At 34.4% G+C, this 13,249-nt stretch overlaps 1 protein-coding gene across 1 annotated transcript in view; it reads right to left on the bottom strand.

The window, feature by feature from the left end:
- Positions 1-13,249, bottom strand: part of Btbd10 (BTB (POZ) domain containing 10) — a 42,033-nt gene that overhangs the window by 12,322 nt on the left and 16,462 nt on the right. The window contains exons 2-4 of the mRNA XM_013028669.1: positions 5,784-5,980; positions 2,766-3,051; positions 290-392 (exon numbers count right to left, since the gene is read on the bottom strand). Of these exons, the coding sequence (XP_012884123.1) occupies positions 290-392; positions 2,766-3,051; positions 5,784-5,980 (586 nt within the window). The remainder of the gene's footprint in view (positions 1-289; positions 393-2,765; positions 3,052-5,783; positions 5,981-13,249) is intronic.

The following is a 13,249-nucleotide window of genomic DNA, read 5'->3' as shown; positions in this document are numbered from 1 at the left end:
AAGCTGGAAGTGGCGCTGTGGCTCAAGTGGTAGAGCTCTAGCCTTGAGCTGAAGAGCTGAGGGACAGCACCCAGGCCCAGAGTTCAGGCCCCATAACTGGACCCCCCCAAAAAATAAAAATAAAATAAATTTTAAAAAGTCACAAGTAGAGCTGCAACTCAAGTGGTCGTAAAGCAGTAGCCTTGAGACTAAAGGGCTCAGAAGCAGCATCCAGGCCCCAGTTCAAGCTCCAGGATGTACAGGCCTGCACACACAACACAAAACAAAAACAAAAACAAATCATACTTACCAGGATAGCTCGAAACACTGTGGAACCAATTCCCTCAGCCACTTCATACTCTCCCTTCTCATTGGGACGTGTGAAGTTATGTTCTCGGCCAGACCCAAACATCCTATAGCAGCAAATAATTAAGAAGCATTACAGAATATTTCAATAGGGAAAATCAGTTTGATGCACAAAATAGAAAAGGAATTAAACACAAAAGAATATCATTAACTTAATTCCAGAGTCCTTATCAGAAATTTAACCTAACAAACATTACAAATCAAAAAGCATTAAATTGGGTACTGTTGGCTCATGCCACCAGTACTCTTAGCTACTCAGGAGGCTGAGATCTGAAGATCAAAGCAGCTGGGGCAGAAAAGTCTCTGTGAGACTCTTATCTCCAATTAACTACTCAAAAACTGGAAGTGAAGCTGTGGCTTAAAGTGGTAAAGTAAGTACAAGTCTTGAGCAAAAGAGCTCAGGGACAGTGCCCAACCTTGAGTTCAAGCTCCACAATGGACCAAAAAAAAAAAGAAAAAAAAAGACAGAAAATTAAAGTTTCTTGATAGGTAGGAACAGCAGTATAGGTTTTCTGTAATGATAAAATCAAATGAAAATACTTAGAAGTTAAAAAAAATGTCCAATTCCTTCTTCTCAGGAGAAAAATAAATAAAACATTTAAGAGTAAAGGGTTATTTCTATTCCAGAGAGAGGAAGGGAGGGTGAGGGGAGAACCATGTTATCTGCCTTTTCCTTAAACTGCTGTTTTCATCACAAAGTTATTGCTGTAATAGTACATATAGCAAGGTAAACTGAAAAAAAGATGAGACAGGCAAGTTAGCCTTCTTTATGTTTCACAACCTACTCAAAATGATAAATTTGCATCCTGGAATTGAAAAGGCCACAATCAAATGTCAGAATTTGATTTTCTATCCAACAAGGATGAAGTGAATGGAAAGTTGAATTGAGTAGAAAGCTCTTAATACTTTTATATAAGAAAAAGGTAAGTGCATTTATGATTTTTCAAGTAACACTGTTGACTCTTTTACAGTATTATTTAGAAAGAGATAATTTACAAAATAGGTTCTTTGAAATTGAAAAGCCTGATGCAGTACTCAAGAAAAATTAAAAATCATGGTCTGAATTCAGTGATATGGAAAATAAGTCCAGTTGTCCGAAGTATTTTCTTCAATAGTTTCCTAATTTCAATGTTTTTTTTTTTGTTGTAACAGAAATCCACAAAGGACAAAGCTTTTTTTATTTCAAAGTTTCCAAAAGAATGTCACTGTTTTCCAATGAATATTAATTTTCATCCCCAAAGATATTCTTTAGTCAACAAACATAAAAGAAAGCTTTCACTGATTTTAATAAGAGAAGATAGTCTTTCAAGAATCAAATGTCATGCAATTTTTCTCAAATACTTGAACTTTCAAGAAAAAAGCAAAAGCTACTCTTTTCAGACCATATCAATGCTTTAAAAAAATTTTAAAAACAGCAGATGCAAATTTCAAATCACTTTTTATTGCTTTGAATTTTATGTAAAAATAAATTAACAATGTCATCTTTCTAATAGCTTCCATCAATAATCCCCCCCTCATTATAGTAAAAAAAAATACATTTTCAGAGGTAAAGTCAAGTGTCTATGTTAAAAGAAAATTTTATTCGCTCCTCAAATGTATAAAATCACAATCTCAGCATTTATTGTATATTCCAACATACTAACAAATCATATATACACACACTACACGGTTATGCACTCACATAGTCACCATGCAAGCAAACTAGAAAAAAATATCCTAAGTTTTTGCCTTATGTAAAACTTCTGTTACATTTATGTAACTACTTTAATTGCAGAGAACAATACTGATTTAAGAACTATCTGATCTTCATTTTGGACATGTTGAAAATCAAGTCTATATTATCTGTATGCTTCGTAGCTTGTGTTTGCATAACTACCAACTTTAATCTATTACTCTGTACCAGCACAAATCAGAACTATTAATTCCTTTCTTTTATCTTAAGTGTACATATTAATGTCACTCTTCTTTTTCTCTTTCAGAATATCTACATCAAACTGACAACTCATGTTGACTTCACAGGAGAAAAATTCTTTCTCTTTAAACAATGCTGCTTCTCTCTGTGCCTGGTAGCTGAATTTGGGAACGTTCAAGAAATATACTAGATTCAATCTATGGTCTCAATCTGTAGAGATCCTTTAGTATCCTATTCCTACAGTTTAGTATCCTATTCCTACAGTTACTGCAAAGAACATTAGAAACAAAATAAAGTTCAACCTTTATCTCTGCCATATTCTAGCTGTATTAACTTGAACTAGTAATTTAATCTCCAAAACAGTTTTTCATCCATGAAAAGAGAGTGGAACACTATACTATATTTCAACAGAGAACTACTACAAAACATAATTTGAAATAAATAAATAAATAAAGCAGTGGTTTCAAAAGAACCTTCCAGTTCATAAAAAAAAAGCAGCAATACCAACCTGCCCAACATTGTATTAGGTTGTGCAGTGAAAATGGATGGATCTACAACAAATCTCGTGTTATCCACTATTAATGTCACACGTTCTGACGTTCTTATACTCCGGGCTCCTTCTTTTGCATTTTCATACACAAATACCATCTCTGCAGATGTCTTGCAGCTGCCATCTGAACTTGATTGACTGCTGTTTCTGCTGCTGTTCCCAGCACTGCTCATGGAACCATTTGGGGAGGCTTTTTGAGGACGAGGACTACTTGGACGAGAAGAACTATGATCTTTTTCTCGCTCTGGAACAAAAATATAAACAAAGTTATACAAATTTTCTTTTAAAAAATTCAAGAACTATTCATGTTTAAAAAAATGTCTAAATTAGAAAAATTGTTTTAAATAAAACAGCATATCTGCTTTATTATTTCAAAAAAGACAATAAGCAGTTTATTTTCCAGCAGTAAAATCTAAAACATCAAAATATTCTTTATAAAATCTTATTTTCAGACATTTTTTGTGTGTACCAATACTGGGGGGCTTGACCTCAGGGCCTGGGTGTGTCCCTGTGCACTTTTTGCTCAAGGCTAGCATTCTACCATTTAAGCCACAGGTCCACTTCAGATTTTTTTTGGCTCATAATTGGAGATAAGATTCTCACAGACTTTTCTGCCTGGACAGGCTTCAAACTGATGTCCTCAGATCTCAGCCTCCTGAATAGCCAGGATTACAGGTGTGAGTCACCAGTGTCAGACTTATTCATAGACTAATTTAAAGAAATAGATAGCTAATATTGACTTCTACTAATATCAAACTTCAACTGAATTTTTATATTGTTATTCTCCTGAAAAATACACAGAAACCAAAGGAATAAAATATTCTCACAAGTCAAATGTGTATTCAGTGAAAGTTTACAGAAGATTAATGAAACTATCAATTTTTTATTTTTTTTTATTTTTGAGACAGATTCCACGCTGGCCTTGAACTCAAGATCTTATTGTCTCATCCTCTAAGTGCTACTATTGTAAGTATGGACCATCACAATAAATAAAAACAGCAACTTAACTATCCTAACTACTAAAAAGACTAACACTTCTCTGAAACATAAAGTATAAACTCTACAGTCACTATGTTAATAAGGTTACTCTAAAATCAACAATTTGGGCTGGGAAGTTGGCTCAGTGGTAGAGTGCTTGCCTTGCATGCATGAGGCCCTGGGTTCAATTCCTCAGCACCACATAAGCAGAAAAAGCTGGAAGTGGCGCTGTGGCTCAAGTGGTAGAGCACTAGAGGGACAGCACCCAGGCCCAGAGTTCAAGCCCCATGACTGACCAAAAAAATAAAAAAATAAAAAAAAATAAAATCAACAATTTACCTCACAAAAGGGAGATCCTAACGGAAGAATAATTACTTACTTCAAGACATGACGATTTCAATATCTACCATACAAAGTAGTTTTAGTAATAACTGCTTATATGTTCTATTCTTATTCTTTGTTGTTAAATAAAATGATTCTACAAATTTTACAAGCTCTGGAATTATCATGTATAACTTCTATAGGCAAAAATCATTATTGAAATTTGGAAACCAAGATTTCGTGATACATTTTTATGTAGAGGCTAGATTACTAAACTTTAAAGGTGACCTAAAAATGTACCTCTGTCTCATCAATTTCATCAGCTTTGCCAAATTCTTTCATGACTCAGGCTACTTAGAACACTCTGTATAACATTACTGATTATATAATTAGGTTTTCTGTATATCATACAGAGTTACTCTGACATCTCCTTTCTATCACCTGCTCCCACAATGGCTAGTAGCATCCCCAAAGTAAATTTGCTAAGCTAATAAAATAATGTCTTATATTCCCCTATCCTGCTTTCCAGACACTAAACTGTATGTAATGTCAATTCTTATTTATATTTCTGTTAATTTCTGGCTTATAAATATTAGTCTTTCTTAAAATAATCTATTTACATATTGTCCAATAAATCAATTTACATAATTATGTCCTAATATTAAAGATTTTGATTTACAAACTACCAGAAACTATCTTATATAGTTATTTTTTGTATGTTCTAGGGAATAAAAGACTTGAACATGGTAAGCTGGTGTTCAGCTACTGAGCTATACACCTGGCCCAAATTAATTTTTATCTTTTTTACTTTTCAGGTGCCAGGGATTGAGCCCATCTGAATGTTTCATATGTTAAGCACTTACTCTACTACTAAAACTATACCCCTAGGACCTACATCAAAGTATTTAATTTGTGCCTTCCCTACAGGAAAATGACAATCAGCAAACTCATACTGCTTAGAAACATCTGCTTCACTCATGCTTTACAGTCACACAATGTGTTCAACTGGGGTAATAATGTTCGTTTACAGCATAGAGTGGGGAGGAAAGAAAAGACTTATGCTACTTGTTAAGAAAATAAAACACTTCACAGTTCTCTCTTCTATTTTTATTATAAAATCTGAAACAGTGGCAAAATGAGAATCAATAATTTATTCTATAGTGGTATTCTTTCACTTTGTAAGCATTAATAAGAATTTTAATAACTTACTATAAACTATCTTATAATAAAACTATACATACATATATATTTATATATACACCTATATTCCTAGCTACTGGGGGCTGAGATCTGCAGATTGCAGTTTGATGCTAATGTGGGCAGGAAAATCCATAAGCCTCTAATCTCCAATAAAATACCAAAAACACTTCAAAGTGGAGCTGTGGCTCAAATGGCAGAGCGATAGCTACTAGCAAAAAAGCTCAAGAACAACATCACGGCCCTAACTTCAAGCCTAAGGATTGGTACCCACAAAAAAATTAAACACCTTTAAGTTGTATTCAATAAGCTGTGTGGTTTGTTTGTTTTTTTTTCCACAGCAAGAATCAAGTTCAGTTAAAATACAAAGAACTAAATGAGGAAGAATCAAATTTTACTCTGAAGGATTAAGAAAAACTGTCACATTGTAACAGGAAATGGTATTTTCAAGAGCTGGTAAAGTTAGCCAACTGTACATACCAACATGGTGCTGTCGGGTTGGAGAAGTAACATTTCTAATACAAGGAGTGAGTTGAGACTCTGTTCTTTCATGAGATGAATCTCGTGATCTGTCACTTGACCTTCGTCTATCTCTTGATCTCTCATGTCCCCCACTAGCACCATGTAGACTCATCTTGGTGTGGTCGATTCCTCCTTTAGCAACACGTGAGGGAGTACTGATAAGTAAGAAAAGAAAATTAACCATAAAGGCATAAAAGTAAAATCACAAAGAACTTTTAAGAAAAATGATTAATATAATGTGTTAAGTACAAAATTCAAATGCTACTTCCCAATTCTGAAATCTAATTTACCTCAAACCTAATGATTTAGCAAATTCTGGAATAATGTACCTACAAAAGACAATAATGATTGAGCTTTTTTTTTTTGATGGACGAGAAAATTAAAACCCAGAAAAGTTAACTGACTTTTTTGTTTCGTTAGTTTGTTATATTGTGATAGGATCTTGCTATGTATACAAGCCCAGGGTGGTTTCAACCTTTGATACTTCAGCCTCAGTCCTCACCCTCAAACCAGGATGGGATGAAAGGCATGCACGGATGGCAGGCAGTCAAAAGTTGCCTTTTTTTTTTTCAGTACTGGTATGGGGAGACTTGATCAGGTCCACACTATTCTTGTTTTTTTCTGCTCATGCCCAATGATCTACCACTTAAGCTGTATCTCCACTTCTGGCTTTTTGCTGATTAACACATCTTTCAGATGTGTTTGCCAGGCTAGCTTTGAACCAAGATCCTCAGTTCTCAGCTTCCTATTGAATAGCTAAGATTATAAGTGTGTGCTACTGGTGTTCAGCTGACTTCCAAGTAGTGGTAGTAGGGCAAACAGATATTTTAAATATTCCTTAGATGTTCTTCTGATTTATTTGCAGGGAAAAAATGTAGAAAGAGAAAAAAAACAGCTCTATGGCAAAGTAACTGGTTTCTCTGTAGAAAAAAATGTATCTTTATGCAAACTTTAACTTACTTTGATAATTCTTTCAAATGTTATAATTTAAAAGTCTGAAAAACATTTTTTCCTGGATAAAATGTCACAGAATTTGAAATTTCACAAAACATAAAGTAAATTTGCCCATGAGAAGTGATTAACTGGGGATGGGAAGGTAGCTCAGCGGTAGAGTGCTTGCCTGGCATGGATGAGGCCCTGGGTTTGATTCCTCAGCACCACTTAAGCAGAAAAAAGCCAGAAGTGGTGCTATGGCTCAAGTGGTAGAATGCTAGCCTTGGGCTGAAGAGCTGAGGGACAGCACCCAAGCCCAGAGTTCAGACCCCACGACCAACAACAAAAAAAAAGTGAATAGCTAAGAATGTTCATTGCTAAAAATCTAGCTAATCATTCACTCATACATTATTCAGTTATACTATAGACACAAAGGTATGTTACTGCCAAAAGACCAGGAAGGTATCTTTGTAGGTTACCAATCTAAGTGTGGTAGTAATACATATACAACCAGAGATTTAAATAATTTAGGAGCCATCCAACTTCTAAATTTAAAACATATATCTCAAATGCATAACTACTAAGTGAATGAAAAATACATAATAAATGCTTTAAGATCTCAAACAAAGAAGACAGTCACTAGTGCAACAAGTCTGGTAAAACATGTAAGTTTTTTATACAGTGAAAATGCAATTCAGGTAGGAAAACTGATGGATGGTAACAGTAATTAGAGCCAGATTCAAAGCAATTTGGAAATTTACTATGTTAGCACATATGATAGTTCATAGCTTTAGAGATGGAAGGAACATCATGGTTTTAAAATTAAACTGTTGCTATGTCGAAAAACGAACTTTACAACTTTGGCTGGGGCAGAGGGGGCAGTTGTAGAGATGGGAGGGCAAGGATGGTAGGGGAAAAACAAAGGAGGAGGCAACAATGCTTGATAAGAAATGTACTCATCCCTCTGTACAGTATGTTCACAAATAAAATAAAATAAATAAATAAAAAGAAATGTACTCATTACCTTGCTCATGTAATTGTAACCCCTCTGTATGGTATTTTCACAATAAAAACCTTATTAAAAAATTAAATCGTTCTTTAATACTATAGTTGATTGACATTCTGAGTGTCACTCAATATTCTAGAAATAGTATTCTCATATGTAGAATCTATTTACTTGCTAAAGTTTTTATTAGGATTAAGTAAACAGGCCATTAATGTACTAAGCTTAATAAAACTACCCTTAAATGGTCATTTAAGTTATAGTGGATAACAATAGTTATCTCAGTCACATAGTTTTCTCAGTCACCGAGTATTTAGCAGTGATGCTAATAATAGTGTAACTTTAAGCTTCAATTCATTTCAGTCTTTCCCCCACCCCCCATTAACACAGTGCTCTTTTACCAAAACCACAGTTTAAAACTGAAGCGTTTTAGGGATTGAAAAAGTGGTTTTATTCACCATCAGTGACTCAGGGTCATTTCTTCTGTTGGTTCCTTAGCCTTAATGCTTTATATTATTTTAGTAGTCTGCTTCATTATGAAAATCAATCATCACCTTGTTATAACATAGATTACCAGGAAAGAAGACAGAGCTGACCTTCAGTAATTTTGAAAGTTACTCCTAGGAAAATATGGGCAGTCTATCAGTGTTTCTCAGTCATTTGTCTCTCATAAATTTAAAGAAAAAATAAATTCCACTGTTAATCCTTTTCCAGTAAAAGAAGAGGAGAAAGAGGACAATTCTATTCTTAGAATAGAATCTTCTTAAGTAGAACAAATCAAAAGGTTGTACTGCATTTATGTTTAAGAACCTTAGAATAGGAGCACACATTTCTGGTTGTTTTAAAGTAGGAAAGAAAACAGAATTCCTACTAATAGAAACAAGGATCATATATAGAATAACTCTTCAAATTATCCTGTTCAAGATTAGTGCTCTACCACTGAGCCACAGCACCACTTCTTCAAATTATTCTAAGTTTTAGTCGTTTCAGCAACAAGAAAGCACATTTCCTAAATATGAGTCTGAAAATTTAACAGACAATGTACAAACACAACTATATCTAAGGCAAATGCAAGCTAAATGTTCAGTTTGAGTAAGAGCCAAGCAGACTAATTAGTTGAAACAGCATTTCCACCAAATACCTTTTGTAGCCAAAAGATTATACACTGCTAAGCATTCTGCTGAAATATTGCCCCTGTATTTCCAAACTGCTTAGATTTTAAATTAATGCTAATGACAACTTCCATCTTTCTTTCCATACGCAAATAGAATGTATCCTGAATTAGGCCTCCAAAAATTGTAAGACTAATTATTTCCTCCTCTATTTAATTAAATAATTTTAGATCAGAAAAGTAGTCCACGGTAAAAAAAAAAAAAAAAAAAAAAACATTAGGTGCAACAGAAAATTAGGACAAACCTGAGTGTGGTGACACAGACCTGTAATCCAAGCTACTCACAGTGAAGAGACAGGAGGATCTCCATGTGAGGCCAGCCCAGGCAAAGTTAATACAAGACCCTGTTTCAAAGACAAAACATAATCTTAAAGGGCTGGGGCATAAATTAAGTCGTACAGAACTTGCCACGTAAGGCTCACTCTCTAGTACCCAAGAGTGAGAGAAGAGCAAGAAGGGGAAAAAGATGAGGAAAGGGAGAAGAGAAAGGAGGAGAGGGAAAGAAAGAGGAGGAAAAAGAACAGAATGGGTAGGAAGAGAAAAATAAGGGTAAGCAGATTCAAAGGGGATAACTGTTTAGGCTGCATGTAAAAAAACTGAGGACAAGTAAGGGAAAGAGAGTAGATTAGCCTCAATATCTACTCCCACCAAAACAGAATAACAAGGATTGCATTTACTCTTCTGTACAAACAACTCCAAAAACATTCAGACAGAATATACAAAATAATTATTTGCAAGACATCATATATCAGGCAAAAGATAAAAATAAATATCCCTGAAGGATAGAAAGCAAATGAATTAAGACTAGTGACTGTCCCAACTTATTATCTTGACAGTTTCCAGAGCAAACACACAGAGAGGAAGCCCAGGAAGAACCCAAGAGACTAAAATTTAAAAATAATGGAGGGAGCTAGAATTCTCAGGAACGTTTTGGAGAGGGGAGAGCAGTGTGGACAGAAAACCTCACAGATCTTCAGCTACCACCTGGAGTACTAAGATGACTACCTGTCAACACACACTGCCCAGCCTCATACATGCTGGTGAACAGGAACTGTTTCCACAGGTTAAAATGATACAGGGCAATGAAAGGGAAAAATTACAAGTCTTATCTCTGATACGGAAAATAATTCAAATTTTAACAATAAGACCAGAAAGGACCACATTGTTTGAACAAATGAATCCTAAAACAAACCTCAGGAGTACTTATCAGAGTAAGAAATATCAAATGTAAAAACAAGAAATAGCATTCATGCAAAGAAGCTGGAACACATATCGTAATTGGGGGAAAGGGGAAAAGGGAAAGGAATCAACTGAAATCAAGCCAGAATTAGAAATATAACACCCAACACATTATTACAACTGCATTCTTCCAAAAGTTATACAGAAAAACAGAAGATGAATTAAAGATGAACTAGCAGAGATAAAAACAATAATATCATAGATGAAAAATATACTGACTGGAATTAATGGCAGATTATACAATACAGAAAGAAGGTAACAGAAAACAGTCAAATTGAAACAAAAACAAAACAAAAATAAGCAGAACATGGTATGTGGGTCATAGAAGGAAGATACAAAAGAAAAACAATGGCTATACTTTTTCCAAATTTGATGAAAATTACACAGCCACAGATATAATATGTACAACAAACCCTATAGACTTTAAACAAAACTCTAGGTTTGTTAGTGAGCAAAACCCTCTTTCAAAAACAAAGGAGAAGCTGGGCACCTGTAATCCTAGCTACTCAGGAGGCTGAGATCTGAGGATCTTAGAGCTGGTTCAAAGCCAGCTCAGGTAAGAAAGTCTATGAAACTCTTATCTCCAATAGACTATTCAGAAAAGGCCAGAAGTGGGGCTGTGGCTCAAGTGGCAGAGTATTAGTCTTGAGTAAAAGAAGTTCAGGGGCAGAGCCCAGCCCCAGTGAGGGGGGGGGAGGGAAGGAGTATATAGACATTTTTCAAAGAGAAAATTCATTATGAGTAGATCTGTTCTGTAAGTAAAATTACAAAGAAATCTTTCTGGCAGAAGAAAAATTAATGCCAGGTAAAAAATATGTACCTATATATATAAAGAGGGGGTGGGGGGGGAGGCTGGAAAGGGATATGAAGGGTAAACAAAGGAGGAGGCTGCAATGCTTGATAAGAAATGTATGCATTATCCTGCCCATGTAATTGTAACCCCTCTGTATAGTGTATTCACAAAAAAAAATAAAATATAAAAAGTATAAAAAAATAAACAATTATATTTTGATTAATTTAAAAAATAAAAACATAAAGAACACTTGAAATAGTAACAACATGGGTTTTACCTGTTTTAATCTCATTAATAAACTATAGTTTAAATAATAATTAAAGCAATATAATATAGGGCTTATAACATACAAATGTCTACAACTGAATACATCTAGGAGTGAAGAAATGGAAGTATACCCTTATAAGGTTTTTCTGCTACCATGACATAACTTGAAGACAAACTATGATGGAAGATATATACTGTAAATGCTAAAATGCCCACTAAAATAAGACAAAGCAAAGAATTTTAGTTATGCCAATTAAAATAAGATGAAATCACTAAAAAGATTCTTTTATTATGAAAAGAAAAAGAAAAGAAAAAAGAAGACAATAGCAGGGAGTGAAAAAAGGACAAAAAGAAAAATAGCAAGAGAGACGGGTGCTGGTAGAAAAATAGCAAGAGAGACGGGTGCTGGTAGTTCATGCCTATCTAGAATCCTAGCTATCAAGGAGGCTGAGATCTGATGATCATGGTTCAAAGCCAGCTTGGGCAAGAAAGTCTGTGAGACTTTTATCTGCAGTTAACCAGCAGAAAATCAGTAGTGGTGCTGTGGCTCAAAGTGGAAAAGTGCTGAGCAAAAGAGCTTAGGGACAGTGCCCAGGCATTGAGTTCAAGACCAACAAAAGAAAAATAAGAAAACAGCAAGATGACAAACTCAGCTATGTCAACAATCATATTATATACAAATTACCTAAAGCCATTTAATCTAAACTATAAAAGGTTCTTCTGATTGGACATCAAAGCTAGACTCAACTATATATGACCAAAAAAAAAAAAGAATTTTAAATATAAAGGCACAGAGAGGGTGAGGTTGATTGGATGTTAAAGGCTGAGGAAAGAAATGAGTCCATAGAAAGCATGAAAGTGGTTATATTATAAGCAAAACAGCACTCAGAGCAAAGACTATTACACCACGGTATTTCATAATGGAACTAATTCATTAAGAAAATGCAACAATCCAAATGAATTTTTACCACTGCAGAGCTCTGCAGGCACAATTGTGCAGTAATGCAAACTGAGTAACCAGGCCTTCAAATCACACAAAGAACATGTCTGACAAAATTTTAACTATATTTCAAAAGTATAATCAGTGACCTGATATCTCGCTGCTTTTTTTTCTTTTTTCTTTTTCTTTTTTTTCTGGTCAGTCATGAGGCTTGAACTCTGAGCCTGGACACTGTCCCTGAGTTCTTCAGCTCAAGGTGAGTGCTCTATCACTTTGAGCCACAACATCACTTCTGGAATTTTTTTTTTTTTGGTGGTAAATTAATTGGAGATAAGAGTCTGATGGACTTTCTTACCCCAGCTGGCTTTGAACAGCAATCCTCAGATCTCAGCCTCCTGAGTAGCTAGGATTACAGTTGTGAGCTACCGGCACCCAGCTCACTTGTTTTTTTTATTTAGGTGCTAAAGATTGAACCCAGGACTTTGTGCATGATAAGCATTTGCTCTTTCCCTGAGCTCCCAATGGAACAAGGAGACAGAAAAATGAATTAGTATGATTTTAATAATATTAGCAACTGGCTTGACCTAACTGACATTTGCAGAAAACTTTACCAAACAAAAGCAAAATTTGAATCTTTTCATATGCAAAATGTTTACCAACACAAAACATATTCTGAGTGATAAAAAAAACTCATTTAATCATATAAAGTATTTCTGTGATTACAATGGAAATTACATTAAATTTCAAATAACAGATATATGGAAAATTCCATATATAGAGAAAAATTCCATATATGTAGAAATTAAATAATACTTCTATCTAAATAACTAATGGAACAAAGAAATTAAAGGGAAATTAAATTTTTTAACTGAAAGAAACTTTAAAACTTTACTCAACATTATCAAAATCTGTTGATATGTTACAAATTAAAGCATTAAATTCCAATTTGTTAGGAAATGGAAAAACTTGGAAAAATTTATATTAAGTAAGCCAGGCCCAAAGAAACATAGGTCCCATGGTTTCCCTTATTTGCAATATCTAGTATATGTATGAGTCAAGCGGAAAAGGTCAGATAATG

This window comes from Dipodomys ordii, unplaced genomic scaffold (genome assembly GCF_000151885.1).
Source record: "Dipodomys ordii isolate 6190 unplaced genomic scaffold, Dord_2.0 Scaffold113, whole genome shotgun sequence".
In the NCBI taxonomy this organism is placed as follows: Eukaryota; Metazoa; Chordata; class Mammalia; order Rodentia; family Heteromyidae; genus Dipodomys; species Dipodomys ordii.
The sequence above is the reverse complement of the archived record's forward strand: the minus strand, read 5'-3'. Positions and strand labels throughout refer to the sequence as shown.